At 38.0% G+C, this 24,291-nt stretch overlaps 1 protein-coding gene across 1 annotated transcript in view; it reads right to left on the bottom strand.

Annotated features, from left to right (window-relative positions):
* Positions 1–2,292: 2,292 nt before the first annotated feature.
* The window catches only part of PLD1 (phospholipase D1), a 1,505,857-nt gene continuing 1,483,858 nt past the window's right edge, over positions 2,293–24,291 (bottom strand). Inside the window, exons 32-33 of the mRNA XM_044070047.1 lie at positions 15,177–15,294; positions 2,293–9,298 (exon numbers count right to left, since the gene is read on the bottom strand). Of these exons, the coding sequence (XP_043925982.1) occupies positions 9,074–9,298; positions 15,177–15,294 (343 nt within the window). The 3' untranslated portion in view covers positions 2,293–9,073. The remainder of the gene's footprint in view (positions 9,299–15,176; positions 15,295–24,291) is intronic.

Below are 24,291 nucleotides of genomic sequence, written 5' to 3'. Positions count from 1 at the left end.
GAGGGAGAATAAAATTTGTAGTAGTTTAGTATGTGAGAATTATCAAATTATTTTGATAGATCCAGGACTATACAAGCGAGTAGTTTACCCTCATATACAAGTTGATTTATTTTGTTGTGGACGGAAAGAAGAGCTGCAGTGGTGCTATGTGGGGGTCTATATCACCATATTGAATGGTGATAATGTCGATTGCCGAAAATATCGAAAGTTCACAAGAACGAATTTGCTATTGTACATATTCCACAACTCAGAGGTCGCACTACAGTAAGGAAAGGGCAAATACCCCAATCCTCACTGTACCGCACACCCCAAAAACACAAGTTCGTTCTCGTGAACTTTTGATATTTTCGGCATTCGGCATTTATCACCATTCAATATGGTGATATAGACCCTATGGTGAAGGGTTAAAACCATGTTGGTTGGGAGAGAGTAGGCCATTGCTTAGGAGATACTATATCAGCTGGGAACATACTTATCTTTCTAGAAGTGTTGACAATGGAGAGAGTAGGCAATTGGTTAATAGTAGGATAATTCTACTGACTTCACTCCTTTATATAGTGGAATAATGTATGTTTTTTATCCATAGTTCGGGAACATATGATTAGAATATGGCCCTGTTGATTATAATCAATATGAGGTAGGCTATGGCATATGTGCTGAATATTAAGTACTGAATAGGACTTTGTTGGCTGCAAATGTGTTGGTCTCAGTTGCAATAGCAGTTTTTATATTATTTTACTTGGGAACGGTTGAAGAAAAAATGTTGAGGTACTATTCTGAATGAACTGAAGGTAAATCTGATGGGTTGTCTGTTAGATTTTTTAGTGTAAAAGATGTTACTTGGATGGGGTTTGAATTGTTGGGTGATGTTTTTGTTGGTTTCATTTGGTAGGGGATTTGTCTGTGGAGTTTTGTTCAGGTTTGAGGTGCATGTTTATGGCTATCCAATAACCTTTTGAATTAAAAAAGTTTTATTTATGAGTTGGGTGAAGACATTTTTTTTTTTGTCAAATTGGATGAGTTTCAGCTGTCTCGGAGGTTTCAGTTTTGATTTTATACCTTTGTTTCCATACTTTATCTCTTCCTTGTATTATCTGTCTAGCATTTCTAACACGTCAAGGTATTGAATTAGGTTTGGGGATTTTTTTTTTCTTACTGGACCCTAAGGGGAATTAATAGAAAGCAAAAATGAAAATTTTCAACTGCTGCAGACAAGCAATTTAATGCCTCTGCCAGAAAGCTCTAAAAGTACTGTAGTAGCTTTAAATCCGAAAAGGATATCCTTCACCTTTATGATAAACACTGTTACAGCCAGACATTTTGTAGGAGTAGATAGAACAGAATTATGTGCATCCATACCATCCTAATATGGAACATGAACATTCACTGAGTATACAACACTGAAAGTGATTAGCACTTTTGTAATCATCCACATATCTTGCTCGTCAGTGTGTACTGACAGTGGCTTTGATCCCCATCACAGCAGACAATACACATCTACATGCATGCCACTGCTTCAGCCCCCTAAAAGCAAGCCTTTTGGTTTCTATTGTGAAGTTTGTTTCTAGCAAAAGGAAGAATTTAATACCTCTGCCTGAACACTGTGAAATTACTGCATTAGCTTTAAACCAGGAAGTGACATTTTGCATTTCAAGTAACAAAAGTTATACATAATATACTAGCTACCACTGAAGTGCTGTTTACTTTATACGAAGTGCTGAGGTGTTCATAGAGCTATGGGGTGAGGGTTGTATAAGTCATCTTATCAAGAGGAATACCTTTGGCTTGCTATCATACCAGCTACTGTGTATTTAACTTGAAGTAAACTGAGTAGCTAAAGGACATTTAATTATATACGATTTTCCTTCCTTTTTCACTCATGCTGTTTGCATGAATAGGAATTCATGTCTGAGGTTGATCTTGACAAAGATTACCGACTGAGTTTCTTTGAATACCTACGCGTTTGTGAATTGATCAAAAGTAATCTGGGTAAGTATATCGATGGGGTATGACTAGAACAGCACAAATAAAATGGAGTTTAATAGCTTACCTTCAGCAAAGATAAAAAGAAAAATTCACTATAAATGTTTGCAGTCCTCAATCTTTACATACGAACGCATCAAGTAATATGTTAGGAAAAATACAATTAAAATTTGAAGTTATCCTTTAAGAACATTGTGTTTGTAAAATAAAGCAAACTAATAAAAACATTATTTTATTCTGTTTTCAGGTAAATGTGATTTGTTAAATGGTAACATTCCATGGAGAACACAAGAAACAAGGAACAGATCATGGTGCATTATACAATAATTATGCAATAGTATATTTTATTCATTAGAGTGATTTATTATGTCCAGCATGGTCAAGTTTTAGTCACAGTGTTGGTATGATTCATATGTTACAATTACAAAACATCTATAAATACCTCAGTATTCATACAGGAATGTTCATCTCAATGAAACAATGTAAAAAAAACAGTGCTACAGATCCATTTTAGTATGATGTAAATGATAAAATAATCATAATGCAATCCTAATTTTATGATAAACAGATGGAATTGAACAGACTTCAATACTCCAATGACTGCCTCTGTTTCAGCATATATGTGATAAGGCAGACATGATAAAATTTGGCTACTGAACAAAATGTACCTCTTGAATATACTACATGAATTGGAAAACTAAAATTATAATTGTCTCAGCTAATGATGCATTTGACTCAGTGCTACTTAATGTTACTTACTGATGTATGTGAGAGTAACTAAAACTAATACAGTAAGTGTATCCTCGCAGGCAATTAGAAAGCAAAGTATATTTAAATAAAGACCTGACTGCATCTTAAATGTGTGTGACTTCCCTTCATGGAAAGATTGTTCTTACATATTATTATGAATTATTCCAGTTTTTATACTGGTATAGTCTATCAAGGACATTTATTAAAAATTATGACCAAAACTATTTTACAGCATGAACCACCCCGGGGGATACACCAAAAAATGTAAAACGTTTAAGAGAGGCTAGAAAAATAAATGGAGAACCATGAAGTGTCTGGCTGTTTTAAATGCACATAAACACTCTTAATAGCCATGTAACACTAAAGCGACAGCAGAGTACACAACTTCATACAAGAGATAGTCAACACAATGAAGGTGACAAGGTGATGGACTGATTGCGAGACAGTGCACTGGATGTGCAATACGATGACACAAAACATACTTTGTTTCACTTAGTTTTCATCACTGCCATGTTAGCAGTTAAGTACACACTTGGTGCTGGTAGCCATTTACCAGCATATCATGAATTTCAAAAGGCACTGATGAAAGTTAAAGTCAGAAATGAGAAAGACTCTGGGTTTGCAGGCCATACCTGAAAGTATGCCATATATACCTGAAACTTCAAAAATTGTTCTGTAGCATTTTTTTTATCTGCAAAAATGAATCAGAAGGCAAGTAGATGTTTTTAATCAATAAGTAACGTACACTGAAATCTGCAAATACTTTTACTAAATACTGTAGAACATTATTTATATTATACAATGCCTGCAAATCAATCACAAAAAAACAGTATCATTCATATTAATTAACATCTGGACTAAAATCCTTCACAGAAGGAAGTCTTTAATGTTTACTAAAGAACAAATATTTCCCCTAAAATCAGTTCCATAATTTTTCTAAGAACACTAGGGATTTATTCTACACAAAATTATAAACATGTTCTAAAACACAGGATTCCTAACTTCTTACCATGCATTAATAAGTCACAAATAAATGCAGGAAATGTAAAAATCACACTGAAGGACAATTATGAAGATGGCTTAAAAAAGAAAGCATTTGGAAGATGAAAAGGCCCAAGCAGCCTGGCTATACGGTGTAGAGTAAAACTTAAACTAAGAACCAGAAGACACTGTTAATTAGTGAGATAGCTGTTGGAAGCAATGGGCTTGTGATTATCGGAGAAGGGAAATGGCTCTGGCTTGTCTCCTGGGTATGACCTAATGAGATTGTGTGTTGCATCCCATGGAGATTGTACCTGTCAAACAGATGCTGCCACTGTACAACTACATAAGCTGGTGACATCAGCATGCAGAAACATGCTTCCTGAAGGAGACAGCACATGCTGGAGCCATGAGAGCCACTGTAATGGAGGGGGAGCTGCACTAAGGGATTGGCAGGCCATTAAACAGGACCAACAAGTTGGCCAGTTCCCTACTACCAGACTGTTGATGCAGTGGAAAAGGTGGACCAATCCGGTTACCTGGGAAGAAGTGATAGGGCTGTTGTCAAGTCAAGAGATTCCAGGCTACCTCTCTGAAGGATGAATTGGCAGGATTCTATGGAGATGCAAACACATAAAAAAAGCCAAGTAACTTCATTATGTGAAAGACAAAAAAAGATACATTTTTGCCTGTCCTCATTTTCACTAAACTACACTACAAATTATCTAGAAATTTATGCATGATGCTTAGAATTGCTTTGTTTTACATCTGAAACTCCTGTGTGATATTTTAAGCAATGTATACATATCAAAATCAGTTTACAGATGCAAAATAAAAAAAAACATGTACCTTGGCAGGCCCATCTGTAAACATCAGCTAAAATCTGATTTTAGAATGAGCAAACAGCTACAAAATGGAAAGAAAATACTTGCAGTCTGCCAGCATAAAAACAAATGAGTGTAAACATTGTATTTAGATATCCAAGATTCTGCAGTGGAATAGTAATACAAAGAATAATGTCAGCTCAAAACAATTTTAAAACATGATCTCCAAATCCTGCTGTTGTATGGTTGCAACTAGGTGCTACCAATGACAGATGGACATTTTTATATCAAGAAATAAATGAAAGGTTGAAAATGTAATCCATACTTTTATTGTTGACGCCTTGACACAAGATTCTTTGGGAGGGTGGCCTAATGGTGAAGGTGTTTGCCTTACAAACACAAGGTGCAGGGTTTGAATCTCACAAGGGATAATTGGCTAGGCTTAAAATGGCTCACAAGGGCAGTTAGCTTAGTACTAACCTATGAACCTATAAACGTGGTAACTGTACTCATACATACGCCAGGGGCCCTAAATGCATAATACCATGATTTTTAACAAATCAGTCTTTAGCTATTTAGGCCTTATGGGTATGACTGAAAACACGCGGAGTAAAAGTAAATTTTTTAGTTACCTGCTGAGATGAAGTAAGTACTTTTAGAAACTATAAGTAAGCAGCAGGGATACACCTTAACTTACTTTTCTTTAAAGACTGCATTCTCATGTCAGTGTTAAAATAAGGGGAAAGTCTTCTAGTTACATCTACCTTTTCAACTGTATACAGCAAGGTGCTGTAGTCAAGAAAAAATATTGCAGCAGAGTCAATGCAGTCCTTAAAAGGTCTTGCCTGCATGTATTTGCTCAGTATTTTGTAAGCATGCAAATGAGCAGTTCTTCATGGCTTATTTCCAGCCATGGACAAAGCCAAAAAAGCAAATGCAGTATATGTGGACAACATTTTTAACAACTGGAAGCAAAAATTGCAGGTCTTCAGGAGACAGAAAAAAACCACATGGACATGAGAAGAAAATAAAGACTCCACAAATACAGTAGACATTAGCCAAGATTAAACCATGGAATCTAGAGATGCTAAACAGCAAAACAAATATCTGTGTTAACATGCCATACACGGGTCAGTGAGGGTTTACTTGCTAGACTATTTTTTTCTGTTTCAGGCCAGTACTTGCAGTTTATCCAAAATACTGTTCACGTACTTTGCAGAGAACCTATGCACAAAATTCCCAAATGGATTTCAAACCCACAGCTTCTAAGTGGGGCTATCTGTTCTACTGTAGCTGCTGCAATAAAGAACGCTGAAGACATGAGCAGGAATACCGTACTTGGAATACCTAAGCATCCTGATTTAAGCACTGGAGAAATGACCAACTCAATTTCTTCAGCAAATACAGAAGTGCTTTTCAAACCTTCCTACAGTATTCATACACGTGTACATGTTGCAGAGGAATCTGAATAAAAAACAGAAGGTATCCAGACTCAAAGCCAAAACAAAGCTCACTCAGTGGAAGTCTGGAAGCGGAATCGCTTGCAAGTCTTGTTTGAAATTTCATACTGTACTCCTGGCTTTACAAAAAAAAATAGCCAGAACATGGGATGTAAAACCTGTATATAGCTAACAAATAAAGCCTCTACTGTGATAGATGTAGTAATGAATACAGAACTGGTTACCTCTATTATCAAGTTTTAGCGATTCATTGCAACCACATAATGCATGCCTTCAATAAAGAGATCATGTTAAACTTGTGTATTTACTTGTATACATCAGTGTGCACATGCAAGCTGGTGGAAATGAGGAAGGCAAAACTTAAAAAAATAAAATAATAAATGAATAAAAGGTACTCTAGATGGTTATCAGTGCACCAACTTTTGAGGGAATGCTTCCCATCACCGGTTAATGGGATGAAAGTCATGCTGACACTGTCCCTAACATAGCAAAGGCTGGCCTGGGAAGGAAAGTGAAAAAGATGTAAAGATGATTTGTAAATTCTTACTAAAAGCTGTAGGAGAAAGACTTCTCTGGACATAACTTCATTATGAAATGTATCACATTTAAAATTTTGAGCATACTACCAGTGGAAAGTTCAATAACTAGAACAGTAAACATTATATAGTTCACTACCTGGAAAAAAAAAATGTGTGTCAATTTTACATTACTGTGTGTAAAAATTTTGCTTTTCTTCCACTAAAGTGATGTAGCTAGTTTCACTAACAACATTAACAGCAGCAATGACAACATATTTTACACAAGGAATGATAGTGTCTTGACAGTGTCTGATACAATATAGTGTGCAATATATATTCTTACATTTCTAAGGAGCTGCAGAGAAATATTTGATACAGTGATAAGCTAAGTGGCATAGCTGCATATTGTTCAGACAGAAGATCAGAATACAGAGAAAGGCAATACCTTTTTAAGCATTGACAATTACATGTAATTGGATACACATGTCAAAGCAGTGAAGGTTTGCTTTCCATATACATAATGAATTTTCATTTACGACAGTACTTTAAACGGGTCTACTTTATTTATGTGGAAGCTTAAAACAGCGAATGCATATGCATCTAACCGAGAAAGCATCGAAACACAATAAAAACAGAGCTACACAACAAACATGACATGTAACAGCCCCCCCCCCCCCGCTACTTAAATATACCAACTCTGAGATCGCACTACACTGAAGTAAATGGAAATCTCCACCTACGGAGATTTCCGTTTACAGTTTTCGACAGTTTGCACTTTCGATGCATATGCATTCGCTGTTTTAAGCTTTCGCGTAAATAAAGTAGACCCCTTTAAACTTCCTCTTTAGAACACATAACTAGAATAAAAAAAAAAAAAATCACCAAAAATAACCTACCAAATTAGGCTTCATTTATAAATGCTAAGCTTTTGTCAACCATGAATGGCGATTAACCTTACACATTTGCATGTGTGTCACTACACAGATGAAACTTTTAATCAAAGATAGTATGCATTTGCTATTTTCTTTTCTTCTGTGAACAAAACCAAAAGGCTAACTGACAGATACAAAATGCTTGGACTTAAACGCTGAATGACTCCAAGAAAAAGGCTTAAAATACTCCAGTGCTAATTGACTCTGAGAAAATACAGCAAAACATTAATTTTGTCATTTATTTGCACTGGAGAGGTTCTTATTTCCAAGAACAACCATATCATAACTCAGACTTTCTATCCCAAATCATTTTTACTAGCACAACGCATTTTCCTGAAAGCATCATTCCATACTAGAGTGGCCTGATAAATGTAAAAATAACCACAGGACCATGATGTCTTCAAATGCCAGAACTCCTTACACTTTTTTTAAATCAATCGCACATACACACAATTCTAACCTACATTGCAGCGGGATTTTTTAAAATTTAAATACACATCTACTCTAGTGTTACTTTTATTGCATCATAAGAATAAATACTATTTTACATTAAAATATTTCTTATAATATATAGTACAATCAAAAGAATAAAATATTTAAAATGATCATAAATACTTAAAAGCATTTATCAAAGGGCCCAGCATTCATTTAGTTTTGAACAGAGTGCTTTTAAAGTTTGTTGGTTTATTATAATGCTCTCTACACTGCCTTGACCACATTTTCTTCAGCAAAACAAGAGACGTTAGTACAATTAGATAATATTAATTGTTGTTATTCTGGTGGATTTGCTTTTGTAACATTTGAATTAATATCCTTTTAGACCACAGATGTAAAGAGGGATCAATACAAGCTTCTAAAATGATCTAACAGTCACCTGGCCTGTGACAGATTCTGACTTCTAGACTAGTTAGGCTCATCGGAGGCCCACCTACAAAAGGTATGCACACTGTAAGAAAGCAGAGGTCAGGTGCAGGTAACAGACATGACAAAAATAATTGAAAAGGCCTTGCTGCCTTAGCAATCCTTGGAGATGTTGCACAGTTCTACACTTATCAGCCATCTATTCAAGCCTATATAAGGATTCAGTTTAGAAGTCTGTCAGATGGATTACAAATTGGTATGGGACAAACTAAGAGCATAAAAATAGGAAACAGTGCAAGAGACAGCTAAACTGAGAGCAGAAAAGAATCACATATTGGGATGGGTCTGTAAGTAGAGAAAACCATGCCTGCTGCAAAAGATACTTCAACAGCTTCAGTTCAAACGTAAAACTCAGCCTGCAGGCCTTGCTCTGCTTGATGTATTAGAACATACGCAAGGTAACACAAGCTTTTTTGTCTAGCACAAATAGTTCTTCTAAAGCTGTGACTTTTTTCATCCTGCTGTAGAACAGATCACTGCCGTCATCTGTGCCAGATTATAGCAAATTTTAAAAACATTAAAAATTGATGTCTACCCTCATCTTGATTTGCATGTGCTATCCATGAAATTCAACTTCACTTTGGACAGGCTGTACTATCGCCTGCTAACAGATACATTTTACTAGCAAATTAAACCGTTCTTACAACAGAAAGTATATGCACACTATATGTAATCAGACCTACAAAGTTCAGATAATAGGATTGTTACGTCCACACTTCAGTTGGTACCATGCCTTCTTTGGTTGCTGCAGAAGGAAGCAAGTTTTCTGAAGCAAGAAAATAAAATGGGAACTGCACAAGAAAACCCCGGATCTTCTTCAGTTCTTCAACTGCTCTGGCTTTGTCTTCACTTTCCAACCCAGGTTTCGCAACATATTCTCGGAGTTCTGCATAGGTGCGCACGTGGTCTGAGGGAAGGCATCTGAAAACCTGAAGGCACAGGAAATGCCAATATATATTAATTCAACAGCTTATAATAGGCTGAAATTCTAATGCAAATTTTAATGATCATTTTAAAAGTTTTAAGTCTAAACAGTGTTGAGTATGTATCCATTTTCTAATATTCAAAGAAAGTTAAACAACTTTACTAAACAAAACACTGCTGAAGGCCCAACAACATACAACTATCTGATTATGATAACATTAAGTGGACGCTAATACAAATTTGATTTACTTATGCATGTGGATACTAATACAGATTTGATTTACTTGCGTATATGGACGCTAATGCAGATTTGATTTACTTGCTTATGGGGTACAAGGACTAAATGGCAGTAGAAAACAGTTACTGTATAAAGACTTCTGTAACAGTACTAGAAGGTATATAAAAAAGTATTTTACTGAGCAACACAGGCATCATCATACTGGCAATACAAGGTTCATAAGGAAAACTTTTTTGAACAATGTCTGAATGAAAGATGCCAAACAAAGTGAATATACCAAGCAACATGCACATATTATTGTGGTAAAATATGAAAGAAGAGAAGATATCAGAGAAGATCAACACAGATTATATTTGTCATTCTACAAAATAATGTAGCTCTATAAAAAGCATACCTCTCAACCTGTCAGAGCAAGAAATCTGGACAAAGCCCAAATAATGGGGGGATAAAGGCCCAAAAAGAGGGACACCTTTTAAATATTGCTCTTACAAAGTTAAAAAGTTGATAGCCAACAGGTTTTGCGTGAACTTTCTGAAGGATATGAAGTCTGAAAATCAAATGTCTGACGTTATTTTCTGACTTCGGTCCTCAATGATTTGCCAGTGATTTGCAAGAGAACCACAATTTTATCAGCAACAGGTCAAAAATATGTGGCAAAAATCTGGACATTTGGCAAAAATCTGAACAGCTGAGAGGCATAATATTAAAAAGTGAATAGGACAATAACATATAAATTAAATAAAAATCATCTGACTGGAGCAGAGGCAGTATTCCATCTGTGGGGTTCGTGATCCACGATGAGGAGCAATCCCATACTACTGGAAAGGTCTGCTAGGTGAGATAGGATGAATCAGCCATTCATAAGCTTTACTATCTTACAGAGTAGGGTGCAAAATTTCTTGCTGTTAATGGGACCTCTGGAGGAGACCAGGGGCCTTGCATGTGTACTTTGCCTTGCAGATAGGAGTGACAGATATCTAGTACATAGCACAAGAATACATGTTCCATGCTCACACGACATCACTGCTTACAGCTCTCTTGGCAGGATCAGCTGTGTCAGGATGGTGGCTCCTGGCTCCTGTTCACTTGTCCCTCGTGCAGGACTCAGTCACTTCCATGGCCTTAATATAACTACAAGACTCTGCCTTTTGAGGAGTTGTAATGATCATCTAATGAAATACATGTTTGATAACTGGAAGAAGAAACTGAGGTCTTGCATGGAGAATCAATGGGAAGATAAAGTCAACAAGAATTAGTAGCCAGATAGAAAATGGGGGATCAAGATATTAAAATAATAAGAAATGAGTCAGCCAAAAAACTAGAAATCAACAGTTTGTCACAATAGCTGTAAAGGCTTGCTGTCAAGGATTTCATTGTGGATACACTGACTTTCTATAGTAAATATTCCTACAACAGTTAAAACTGGAAGTAAACACAGCATTACATCTCCTCTTAAGACAACAGATACTGCGACCAAGTAGTCTTTTCCTCAGGCATGGTTTGGCTACAGTGCTATAATTGCTAACCTTTAATTTCTTCATGCTCTGCCTAGAGTCACAGATGGATGCCCTAAATAAAGTTAGAACTACTTATGAGTATATGAATTATTAAATCAATAATGAGCATCACAATGCAAAAGGATAAAGCTGTAACTATAACCCAGACAACCCAGTACTGACTAGCAGTCCAGATGCTGGAGAAGTGTCAGTGACCACTGATAATCATCCTATTCTGGATGCAGGGAGGCATTCTGACCCACTGTAGTTCTGATACTTGCTAGAGCATGAAGTCTCTGGGGCAGAAACATGCCAGTCATTCTGGCAAAGCATGAACAAGTAGTAGCTGTCATGGGTTATGTGAAGGAATGTGTTTACTCACAGGATAAAAACACAGCAAATTCTTGCATCTCTGAACATGCATGGCTGTTATTGGGTAAGGAAAGAAAAAAAATATAACGACTGCCATGACTCTGGTGATAGTGAGGGCAATGTGCACAGATTACATAAAAAGCATTCAAAATAAAAAAGAAATGATTAAATCAATGAACCAAACATACAGAAAGAGTGATTATCATTAGCTAAACTAGGTATAAATCCCTGTGTCACAAGATGGGTTGCCAACTGGCTCATGGACATAACCCACACTGTGAAAATAGCGGATTCCAAATCTGACATCAGACCAGTTACAAGTGGAGTACCACAGCGTTAAGTCCTGGGTCCTCTCCTGTTTGGTATCTACTTCTCTGAAGTACAGGCCAACACAGAAGGTCTTTGGCTAACAAAGTCTGCAGATGACTGCAAACTAGGAGCCATAATCGAAACTCCTAACGATGTGGACAAACTACAAAAGGGCCTCACTGAGACAGATACCTGGTGTCAAAGCCATGGCCTGAAGCTCAATGCCAAAATGTGTATTGTCATCCCCTTTGGTAAAAAGTCTGTACCCATGAACTACCACATAGCTGGTAGGCTACTTAATGCCGAAAATGTGAGAGACCTTGGGACACAGGTGGACAGTAGTCTCTCCTTTGATAATCACATTGCCACAGTGGTCAGGAAATCCTTCTACGTGGCTCATTTCATCACGAAAGGATTCTCATCCAGAAAAAAGGAGGTCATTGTTCCCCTCTACTCATCACTCATTAGACCCATTATAGAGTACAACGCCCCTTTTGGTATGTACCTCACAAGACATCTACAACAACTGGAAAGACCACAGAAATACCTCACAAAGAGGATTACTAGCCTCAAACAGATGCCCTATGCAGACCGTCTCAAAAAACTACAGCATTACTCTTTCGCATATTGCCTACTCAGGGGCGATCTCTGCCTAACATACAAAGCTATGTCAAACCCAGACCTGTTGGACATGCTCCACTTAAAGAAATCCCAATCCCTCCGAGCTACACGCTCTAGAGACCTAAACCTTGTCACCACAATAAACAGAACATGCTGGAGGGATAGATTCCTGTCCCAGAGACTTCCCATACTCTGGAACAGACTACCTATGTCAAACAGAGCTCCTCATTAGCACTCTCCAAGAAAAATCTTGATGATTGGATGGGAAATGGGAAATTCACCCCAGGGATCACTTCTGTGGCTCTGCTCGACAGGGGAACAGGAAAATAAATTTCTTGGGTGGCGAAAGTCAGGGTACATTTTTTGGCTAGGCTTGTATGGGCCCTAGGGCCGATAGCCTAGTACCTACCTATGAACCTAAATACAATCTACTGTTATGTAGAATATGAATGTGTCCATCTTTTATGCCTTCTCCAAAATTTTGAAAGACACTGCTATAATTTCTGATGTTCACAGCTGATAAATGGAAAATGCATGCTAGACTAGCACACTTTAAAACAGCATCCTGACTTCAGCACTGTGAGAAGGAATGATACAAACTCTCTTGGCTACAACTCTCAACCAATCAGAGCAAGAAATCTGGACAAAACCCAAATAATGGGGGGGATAAAGGCCCAAAAAGAGGGACACCTTTTAAATATCGCTCTTATAAAGTAAGTTGATAGAGAACAGGTTTTGTGTGAACTTTCTGAAGGATATGAAGTCTGAAACTCAAATGTCTGACATTATTTTCTGTCTTCAGTCCTCAATGATTTGCCAGTGATTTGCAAGAAAACCACAATTTTATCAGCAACAGGTCAAAAATATGTGGCAAAAATCTGGACAATCGGCAAAAAATCTGAACAGTTGAGAGGCATGATATTAAAAAGTGACCAAGTCCTTAATGCAGTGCCCTTCACATGTACTTAACATGGCCTTAAAATGCCTTTCCAGTTATCAACCACCAACACAATAAAGTAAATGTATGCAAGAGTTTTTTTACTGATGTCAGTGCTCCCTCCTAACAGTAATAATGAAATGCTGAACACAAACAGTACTCCCAACATTCTTATTTTAAAACTGTATTTTTAAAAGATCTGACCAGCACTGATGCCTAGCATACCAGAGTTTTTGGCCTCCTTATTTAACACTGTTTCTGTCAAGGGTCCTTCTTCCTGTAAGCACTTGCCAATTCAGATATAGCTCTGCCTATTTGCAGGACTCCTGGCTGCCATCAATCTAATGAGGATGAACTATTCTTTCTGAACTGTGCCACAGTGGAGTGACATCTCCATGTTCATTCCTTCTTAATGCATTTGCATGTGCAAAGAACTTCATTTCCTAGGGTCTGAATTACCAAAAATAAATCCTATGCCCCAATATCAAGGTTGCAGTAAAAAAAAAAAATCTCATAACCATTCTGAAAGAGGGCCTTGGGTAACCATCTACACCCCCCCTCGCCTGTTTAACTGATGTTTAGAACTGATTGCTTGCAAACCCACACAGCGGGTGGCGTGATTTTTTTTGACCAAATGCTACTGAACCAAGACGCGCTGTACACTCCTGACAAAACGACCACTTTATAAGGAAAGCTTAAAAGAAAGACCTGCCAGATACTTAGAGGTGGCTATGCAGAAATCTAGTAAGAAAATGAGAGATTAAGCACTTTACATATTAGATTAGTGATTTCTGCCAGTTGTACACAAAAATGAGTAACTAAAAATGACTTTTCTAACAATGGACATACAGGTCATAAATAATGTCTGATTTAACAGGAGGGCTTTTCAGCATAATATGAAGTCTCACAAAGCATTCAAGTCGCAAACTCAGGATGCAGTTTAAAGTATTTCACACAAGAAGTGATGAAAATGGCCAACTACTGTCCATTTCCTCCCAGCTCACTCCTGCAAATCCTGCTATAAAATTTCCTTTTGGATCAATAATCTGGCTATGCCACAGATTTTAAGTTGTTTGTTAACATAAAAAAAGATCACTTAAGCAAGACTCCATGATAAAAGGAGAAGCAGAAGGCAGCGTAACAGCAACATAGTAGTCATGATCCAGATGAAAAAGGTTTTAGTAAGTCTATTTCTTACAATATATTTTCCATTCATTAACAATAACATATTTAAATATCTTGTCACAAAGACATTACTAGTAGAAGTTTTGCTGGTGGAGTAATCCAGGGATATAATACTATGACATAAGAATGTTGGTCTTTTACAAAAATGTAATTACTACTTAAAATGCATACAGAAAATGTTGTTGTCTAGAACATTGTTCCTAAGAGGCCATCCATGTGAACCTATGTACAATCTGCTTTATTAGTATGGATTAGTTCTTTCACGAGTCATTGTTACGATGTGGTACACGGATGATCCCACGAAAAATACAACTATTTGTGTTTTCTGCTATTTTAGCCTTTGGTTGCTGCACTGAAAAGACCTGTTACTATTCAGTTTTGCTTAAAACTGAACCAGTCCAATTTAATTAAGGTTATCTGGTAGCTAATTCCAGAGGTGTTGCAAATTATGTGACATCTGTGATTTTATTCATTAGAGTTAGGAGTTTAGAGACAAATGCACTTTTTAGTAAACTTTCTCCATAGTAACTGCTAGCCCCCGCCACCCTTTCCCCTGATTTCACTGTACAAACCCATGAACTACCCTTTCATCTATGGCAGAAGTCTAAGTAACTCCATGTAAAAATGGCTGGCAATAAAACAGTTCCCGCTACTCCTTACTACGGTAACGATGAACAGAAGAAAACAGCATTGCAGCCAGTAGAGTCTACAACTTTGGGACTTACCTTTTCATATATTGTTGCATTACGTGCTGCTGTGGCTATCCATACTTCCTTAAAGAAGCGGTCACTTATTGGGTCTTGAACATCAATGCTCGGATCTGAAAGCCCACCAAGTACCATCCTTAAAAAAAATATTCATCGTCAGTGCTTTCTTATCAAATATACCTGCACTTAAAACATTTATGGCAGTGAATCTGATGTTCACAAAAGCTAAGCTATGAAAGAATGCATGCATAAAAACTGTAACTGGACATAGATATTACCAAAGTAAGATAACCATTAAACAAAAACTGCAAAACACGTCTGTCAGCATTCAACAGGTAAGCCTGACATCTAGTGTTAGAATGAGATCTGGTCCAGACCTCTAAAAAAAAAAAAATAATGAAGTGAACAGTGCAAAATCCATCCATCCACAACCCCCCCCCAATTTGGGTGTCACTTCATCTGTGACAATCATCTAGGGCCAAGATTTACACCACCAGGTGGCTACCCTGCTCTGGTAGTCCTTCCACACACACACACACACACACACACACACACACACACACACACACACACACACACACACACACACACACACACAGCCAATTTAGAGTGTGCAGTCCACATACTGCAGGTCTTCGGAGTGTGAGAGGAAACCGGAACACACGGGGGAAGCCCATGTGAACACAAGGTGGACAGGCAGACTCTGCACAGAAGGCACCCCAGCCGAGAATCAAGGGAACCTCTTGCTGTGAGACAACAACACTATCCACTGGGTAACCCTTACAGTACAAAATACCACCTATAGTAATTTCTGTGTATGTTATGGTTGTGCTTGGAGCACTCTCAAGGTGAATTTCTTAGCATGCATGTCTTGAACACATAAGCCAGTTATGATCAGGAGCCCAGTCATAATCTATGTTATACCAAGTACGCACGAGGTGCAACTGGAATATTGCATGCGGTTCTGCAGAACAGATAGAGAAGGGTCACAAATGTGACAGGATACAACGAAAGGTAACGAGGATGACATGGGGACTAGCCAGATAACATACAAAGTGACAATCACAAGAGGACACATAAAAAGCAGGAGGCTTTAGGGAGAATGTTTAAGCTTCTCTGAGGTATAAACAAATCAAACAAGATGAGAATAAAGGAAGGGAAGGGCATAACTAACACAGAAAAGGGCATAAGTAGTACCGAAATATGAAGAAATACTTTAAATACACTGTATGGCAAACAAGCTGAAATGAGCTACAAGTAAGGGTGCAACAGACCAAGACATCCAAGAAGAGCTCAAAATAGGTGGAAAAGAGATGCTTAAAGTCTGATACAAATATAAGGTGCTCACTGCAACAGCAAACAGACCAGCTAGACACACCAACAGTCTTCTTCTGTAAGCAATGTAATGTACACTTATTTCAACATTACGTGGCTGACTATTTCAATCTACTGTACATAACCATTTAAAAGGTACCTACTCTATGGAAAAAATTACAGTGAATTAAAACTAGGACGTCAGATTCTGTTTTACAGTAGAATATCTAAGGCATAGGTACAATACTTTCAAAGGTCTTCTGGTAGTAAGAATTAGCAAATTTCCACAAATCTTATCTTGTTCTCGAAGCAAAAACATTTTTTCTTAGCATCAGAACATGGTATGCCATTCATGGCAGAATTCTGCCACTCAAAAGAATAAAAGAAACCTTGAAGCATTAAATCTGAATTATTAACCAACCCGACTACAAGAAAATATTTCAGGATTACACTTCATAAAGCAAATTATTTCTTATTAAAAGTTTAACTGGACTTGTAATATTTATATACAAAATAAATAATTAAAACACTAGTCAATGCAAATTTAAGAAAATGTTGCACATTTACAATATTTTCAATTTCACAGACTACACTATGGTAACAGCACCTTAAGCAAACTAATATTCCTTTTACAGCTGTAACAGTACATAATGTTAAACAGAAGATACAACAGTAAGACAGAGCCATTGTGAACTAATTTACTAACGACTATTTGGTCCGAACCTTGTACCCAAATAAAACTTTTGATACTCATTCCACATCTCCATGGTAGAGAGAGAGATGCGGCCCTGTCTACCGCACAGACTACCAATGTTCAATTGGTTGCCATGGGTGCTAGAGGAAGTGAGGCAGATAGGACCGGCATGAGCACCATTAGGAGTATGGAGGGGGGTTCTGGCTTGCTTCCTGGGTGACATCTGGGGGGGGGGCACTAGATGTAGCACCCATGGAGCTCAAAGCCTGTAGAACATGAGGAGCCATGTCACCATGGGGATTAGAAGCTCCAAGATGTGTCGAATCCACCAGATAGACAGTCTGATACTGCTTGGATCTCACATCTCTTGTGGAACAAATAGATTAATTAGGTCTTCCAACCAGGAAACAAATGGGCTGTTGGGCTCTGTCCCAGGCTGGTGAGTTTCTGACTTTTGCTACTGAAAGAGAAATGAACTGACCGATTGTGTGAAGGAAGAGGAAACGATGGGCAAGACCCACTGGATGGAGAAAAAGTTTTCTCATGCTTATTTACTGGGGTTTTGCCCCACAAGTCTCTTTATGTAGTATCCACGACGTCACCATTTCCTTTTACAACTACACAGCCACCATGATCAAATCAAGCCAAGCACTAATGAACCTGCATTACCCACATACAGATTTAAGTTGCTGCTATTCTACAATGACATTACTTCAAAAAAGGTCTTATCTTTTTAAGTAACATTACTGAATGAAATAATTTAATTGTTCTTCCACCTCCTCCTGGCTCCTGCTGATTAATGTTTCCCAGAGACATTTTAGTGATGTACTGTACATGCATTTGGCAAATATGACACAATGCCTTACATAGTATGTGTATTTCATACAGTTTATTCGCCTTTGTGGGAGATTATTACAGTCGCAATATGTGTGCATCCAGGGGTTTAAAGATGCCCATACTCCTCTTGCTTAATGTGGTTGGCACCAAAAATTTTCTTTGTATATTTAAGGCTTTAAAGTGTTGTGAGTTTGCACATGTGTGCATGTTTAAGTTGAGGTGAGTGCATTCTTTCCACTTAGTGTTACAGAGGTAACATCATTGTCTATGCATACATATATATATATATATACATATATATATATATATATACAGAGGTAACATCATTGTCTATGCATACATATATATACATATATATATATATATATATATATATATAAGCAGTAGCAGTGATGAAGAGTTTAAGCTGGGTGCATTTTTGCATATATTGAGCAATTTACTATGTGGATGTAGCAACCAACTGTTGTTCACTCTTTTGAGTAACAATTGGCTTCCACTTCATAATCACTGTCTTGAAGCTGACAGCCCTGTTCATGGCTTAAAAGCATTCACTTATGAAGTTACCAAATGCGTAATATATAAATAAAGTTATTACATAAACAGTTCAGTTTAGCTAGGTAGCCCAGACTGATAAACTGTTCTTCAGCAGATAAACAATTCCAGAAAACTATATTCTTTGAGAGGGCCAAGCCTTGCCCCATGATCCACACATACCTCCCTAAAAATCTTTCTTCAAGGTTTAAAAGGTTGCACATACTTAAAAATACAAAAAAATTTTTTTTTCCATCAAAAATGGGAACTTTTACCCCCAGGTTGATGTGAACTAAGCAGAATATTTTATTAGCAGCCTTCCCAGATACAGTTCAAGGGAACTATTATCCTGCAAAAAAACACACACATGTGTATGTATATGCACATGTTCATAGGTAGGTACTAGGCTACTGGCCTTGGGGTCTATATAAGCCTAGCTAAAAGGTACCCTGGCTTTCGCCACCCAAGAAAATTATTTTCCTGTGCCACTGTCGAGCAGAGCCACTGAGGTGATCCCCGGGGTGAATTTCCTATCTCCCATCCAATCATCAAGATTCTTCTTGAAGAGTGCTAATGAGGAGCTTTGTTTGATACAGATACGTAGTTTGCTCCAGAGTATGGGAAGTCTCTGGGACAGGAATCTATCCCTCCAGCATGTTCTGTTTATTGTGGTGACAAGGTTTACGTCCCTCGAGCATGTAGCTCGGAGGGATTGGGATTTCATTAAGTGGAGCATGTCCAAAAGCTCTGGGTCTGACATAGCTTTGTATGTTAGGCAGAGATCGCCTTTGAGTAGGTGACAGAGTAAAGCTGCAGTTTTTTTAGACTGTCTGTGTAGGGCATCTGTTTGAGGCCAGTAATCCTCTTTGTGAGGTATTTCTGCGGCCTTTCCAGTTGTTGTAGATGTCTTGTCAGGTGCTTACCGAAAGGGGCGTTATACTGGGTCTAATGAGTGACGAGTAGAGGGGAACAATGACTTATTTTTTCCTGGATGAGAAACCCTTTGTGATGAGGTGTGCCACGTAGAAGGATTTCCTGACTACTGTGGTGATGTGATCAAAGGAGAGACTACTGTCTAACTGTGTCCCAAGGTCTCTTATCACACTTTTGGTGTTAAGTAGACTACCGCCTATGTGGTAGTTCATGGGTACAGCGTTTTTACCAAAAGGGATGACAATGCACTTTTTGGCATTGAGCTTGAGGCCATAGCTTTGACACCAGGCATCTGTCTCTGCAAGGCCCTTTTGTAGGATGTCCACATTATTTGGAATTTTAATTATGGCTCCTAGTTTGAAGTCATCTGCAAACTTCTTTAGCCAAAGACCTTCTGTGTTAGCATGTACTTCAGAGAAGTACATACCAAACAGGAGAGGACCCAGGACTGAACCCTGTGGTACTCCACTTGTCACTGGTCTAAAGTTGGATTTGGAGTCGGCTACTTTCACAGTGTGGGTTCTGACAGTGAGGCAGTTGGCAACCCATCTTGTGACATAGCGATTTATACCTAGTTTAATGAATTTATCTGTGGGGGATGGTGTTGAATGCCTTGGTGAGATATACCTAGGCTCTGTGAACCACCTTACCCTCATCTACGGCTTTGGTGACTGCTTCAAAGAAGTCTATTAGGAATAGGAGACATGATCTACCTTTTACAATCCTGAACTGGGTGGGGTCCAGAGTTTGGAGATTACCAACATCATTGTTTATAAGTTCCATGATGATACGTTCCATAGTCTTGCAGACCAGGCTCGCCAGGCTAATGTGGCAGTATACATGCTTCTTTTCTTTAAATCTGTAGACTGCCTCAGAAAACCTATTAATCAGTATACTGATAGTCATTTTTGACACTACTTTCAATAGTCTGGACTTTAGCAGTCTGCTATCTCTCTGGCCATAGCTAACTTAATTTCTCTCCCTTTTTTCAGTTTTTTTGAGTATCAAGATCATGTAAAAAAATCCATATATTAAAAAGATATGTGCTTTATACCACAGAACTGTTTTTCACCTATTACTATATGATGGATCCCATACACATTTGCCCACATTTTATAACCGGCATTTGGCACACTGCCAACTTCTTCTTTTCTTTCTGTCCTTATGTGTTGGCTTGCATACAAGCATAATGCACTGACTGAGCAGTAGTTGTTCTTATGCAAATTCACAAAATATCTATTCAATTTGTCACTTAAATAACAATGTAGTGAACTCTCTGAACTGGCCAGCTGAAAAACTGTCATGTCAATTAACAGGGCAAGATAACTGCTATGACTAGACATTACCACAGTCAATTTTACTGTACCAACAAATAGTAGTAAACCTGCTGTGTTGATTAATTTTAGCTTGCCACTTCAGATAGCTTGCTGTCTATTGCTCCCTTCTAATGTTTTGTATCATTTGTTATCAAATTCAGTTATAGTACCTCTGCAAACTTGCACTGCACATGCTGACACTTGAAATTTCATATTACCATCAAATCATACAGCTCTATTCTACTTTTGTTGTCAGAACTGAACATACGCATAAATATATGTTATAATGGATAGCAGAAAACTGTCAATCTCAGTCCAGCAAAGGTAAAGACACAGCTGCTGCTTTCTACAGTATGTCTGCTGCACTTTCATATCCCCTTTTTATTTCTTATGTGGAGAAAATGGACTGGAAATCAATTATCCACAGATATGGGCATCCTTCTTGATAAAAGGACCACAATGAAGTACCGGGTCTCAGCAGTTAAGTATCTTATTTTCAATTCAAGGGTTCATGTGCTCATAGGTAAGTAGGATAGATGCCCTTATGGGTCACTTAAAACATAGCCAGTTTCCCTCAAAGGTGAGAATCAAACTCTCACTTGCATCTGTGAGGTAAGCACCTTTAATACCATCAGTCATGCTGGGACTACAGATAAAGTCTAGGCTAGTACAGTGACGAGTGTCACTCAAAAATTATCAAAATGATGCATTAAATGTATGCCATTATAGGCATCTTCCTCTGAAGAGTAAGGGCTCTAGAAACAAAACTTTCAGCATGATTATTTATTTCATCCAGTCTGTAATCTTAACTCTTGACATTTCAAAGGCAGATCTTGACCCTGAAAAGTAGAAAAAGTTGATGTTTTATTGGCATCTTTAGTTTATCTTGTAGCAACCAAGAAAACACTACAGTGTGGTTTATTTTCATTGCTCATTTTCCAAACATGAATTTGTTCTCTTTTTGGTTAGTGAGGGGAAATATACCCCTTGCGATTCAATGTGGTTCTGATTTGAGCACTCTGCATGCGCTCCTTCATGTCATTGTCTTACGGTGTTAAAATCAAGGCAGCAGAATCTACTATCTTGGTAATCCATTGACCAGAAAGAGAGAGGCCTTCTGGTTATGCTGCTAAGCAGATTAGATGTACTTTCAAATGAGTATGACTTTGTCTCTGCTATTCCCACCACACAGTTCCTAGGATTCCTGTTGAATTTCAGCTTAAGGAAAAACAGCACAGCATGCTCCACCACAACAGAAATACATAAAGCCTTCTTTTCACCTGCCAGGCCATTCTGCATTGTACAGATTCAACTGACTGCTTCTTCTTCAAGAAGGCAGAATTTCCTGTGTTAAGTCTCTTGGGTAATAATTTCTCAAGTAACACAAGATTGCTAGACATAATATACCAGAGAACTTCCAATTTTCATCTCTCCTACAATATTATTTATTTATTTACATTTGTTGACCGGGAGTGTCCGACTGGATGTAGGTCCATTTTCAGTGGAGGCCCGGGGAGAAAAGCTCCACAGTTAAAATAAACAGACAGTAGTTACCATTGGATTACATAGCGATTAACAATTTAACATAGCAATTACTTACAACATATTTACAGATGAAGAACATAGTACATCAGTAGATAACTAGAATCTATCTGTGAAGTACATAACAGACATTAACAAATGTTACAATAAGAAGTTCCTGCTGTACAAGTACTAGGCTTATAAGCATCTGAGCTTGCTATAATCAAGGTAGTTAGTGGAGTGGAAAGAAAGGTAGTGGTTGGATGGGGTGGGTGATATTAGAGAGTGAGTTGCAAGGGCATAGCCAGCATGTTTTTAGTTTTTTTAGTTTTGAAGTGGGTGCATGATGGTATGTACAGCGACTTCAGCTAGGCTGCAGAGGGGCTTCAGTTTTGCTACTTATATGTATAATCTCCACCTTTTGGCCATTACCTGGGATACTAACTTTCCATTTTTATGGGAAAATAATTTAAAAAAATCATGAATTTTGGACTCGGGACTGAAAAATCGAGTATTTTTTCTCACATTCACTAGTTACAGTCATTCAGCGTGCTTTATTGAGAGATCAGTACCTAGAATCTGTTTTAAATTTGCAAATAAAGGGACTAAAAATTATAATGAAATCACAGTAAGGAACAGACATTGCTCTTTGAAATCATCGGTATTATTTCCAGATATCATCTCACAAAAATGGAATTTCATTTCACACACACACACCTCAGTTATCCAAAGCTTATGACCACAGGTTGTGATACACATATAGAGTTAAATGTGAACTGAGAGTTCATCCCATGATTTAGTCCTTACTTGACCACCACAGTCCTGGACATTGCCTGTAGTACTCCTGCTATGCCATTCCAGTCCAGGACATTGCCTGTAGTACTCCTGCTATGTCAATCCTCTGATCCTGTCTACTCTGATATATGAAAAAGACCCCACCTACAGAAAGATATCCATTCTTTTTTGGGAGAGAACCATTATCTCCAATTCAGATGTTCTTACCTTCCTTTCATCCCATCAACTGGGCTTCATATTAACTTCAGGCAGGGTGAGACAACACTGTCTGCAAACAGAACAGATGCAACCCTCATACCCCCAAGCCACATTCTCCAGTCCTTGACCGCTTATTGATATTGTGACTATAAAATTTGAACAGAAGAGGAGGAAAGAACACTCCAGAATGAGTTTAACCTTAACTGTCTACAATTTTTGTACCAAGAATGCGAACATACCTTGATTCACAAATACAGGAACCAAATGTAACAGCTGTGGCCCTGGAACCTCATACACTCTTACAGCAATTTTACAAGACGACATTCTGAGATATGCATTCAAACGCTTTCTGTAGGTCTACGAAAGATATGTACTCAATACTAAAACGCCCACAATACCTCCGATACCTGGAGTAGGACGAAAAAATGATCTAATCTTTCAGGGGCAGGGTAGTATCCATACTACTCCTCCTAAATCAAAGACTTGACCATTGACTCCTTTCCAGCATAATACTATATGCTTTTCTAGGGAGTCTAATGAGTGTCATCACTCCCACAACTAGAATACACTCTCCTGACCCCCAAAAGTAAATGGGAACCACTACCATAGCTGTCCAGCCCAGAGCTACTTTTTTTGAACCTTCCATCCAACAATGAAAAGGTATGTTATCTACATGAACACCCACCCAGTAATAATCAGCACCATTTCATCCTCACCTGCAACACTGCCACAATGGAACTGTTTAATTGCCACACCAATCTATTTTATATAATGGGATCCTATCCCACCAACTGCCTCTGGCACTACATCTTCAGAGAAGGTAAATCCAACAGATTCAGAAACTCCTCAGAGGTTTTCTTACATCTTTTGAAAATGTCTCCATTCAAGATATGCATTTCTCACTTCTCCAGATTGCTGAGAACAGTCTGGGCAATATCCTACCTCATCCCTACTGGGTTACTTGATAGTTTGCCAGATAATCTCTGAAGGCCCC

Source organism: Protopterus annectens, chromosome 4.part1 (assembly GCF_019279795.1).
Source record: "Protopterus annectens isolate FY-2018-M chromosome 4.part1, PAN1.0, whole genome shotgun sequence".
Lineage (NCBI taxonomy): Eukaryota > Metazoa > Chordata > Ceratodontiformes > Protopteridae > Protopterus > Protopterus annectens.
The sequence above is the reverse complement of the archived record's forward strand: the minus strand, read 5'-3'. Positions and strand labels throughout refer to the sequence as shown.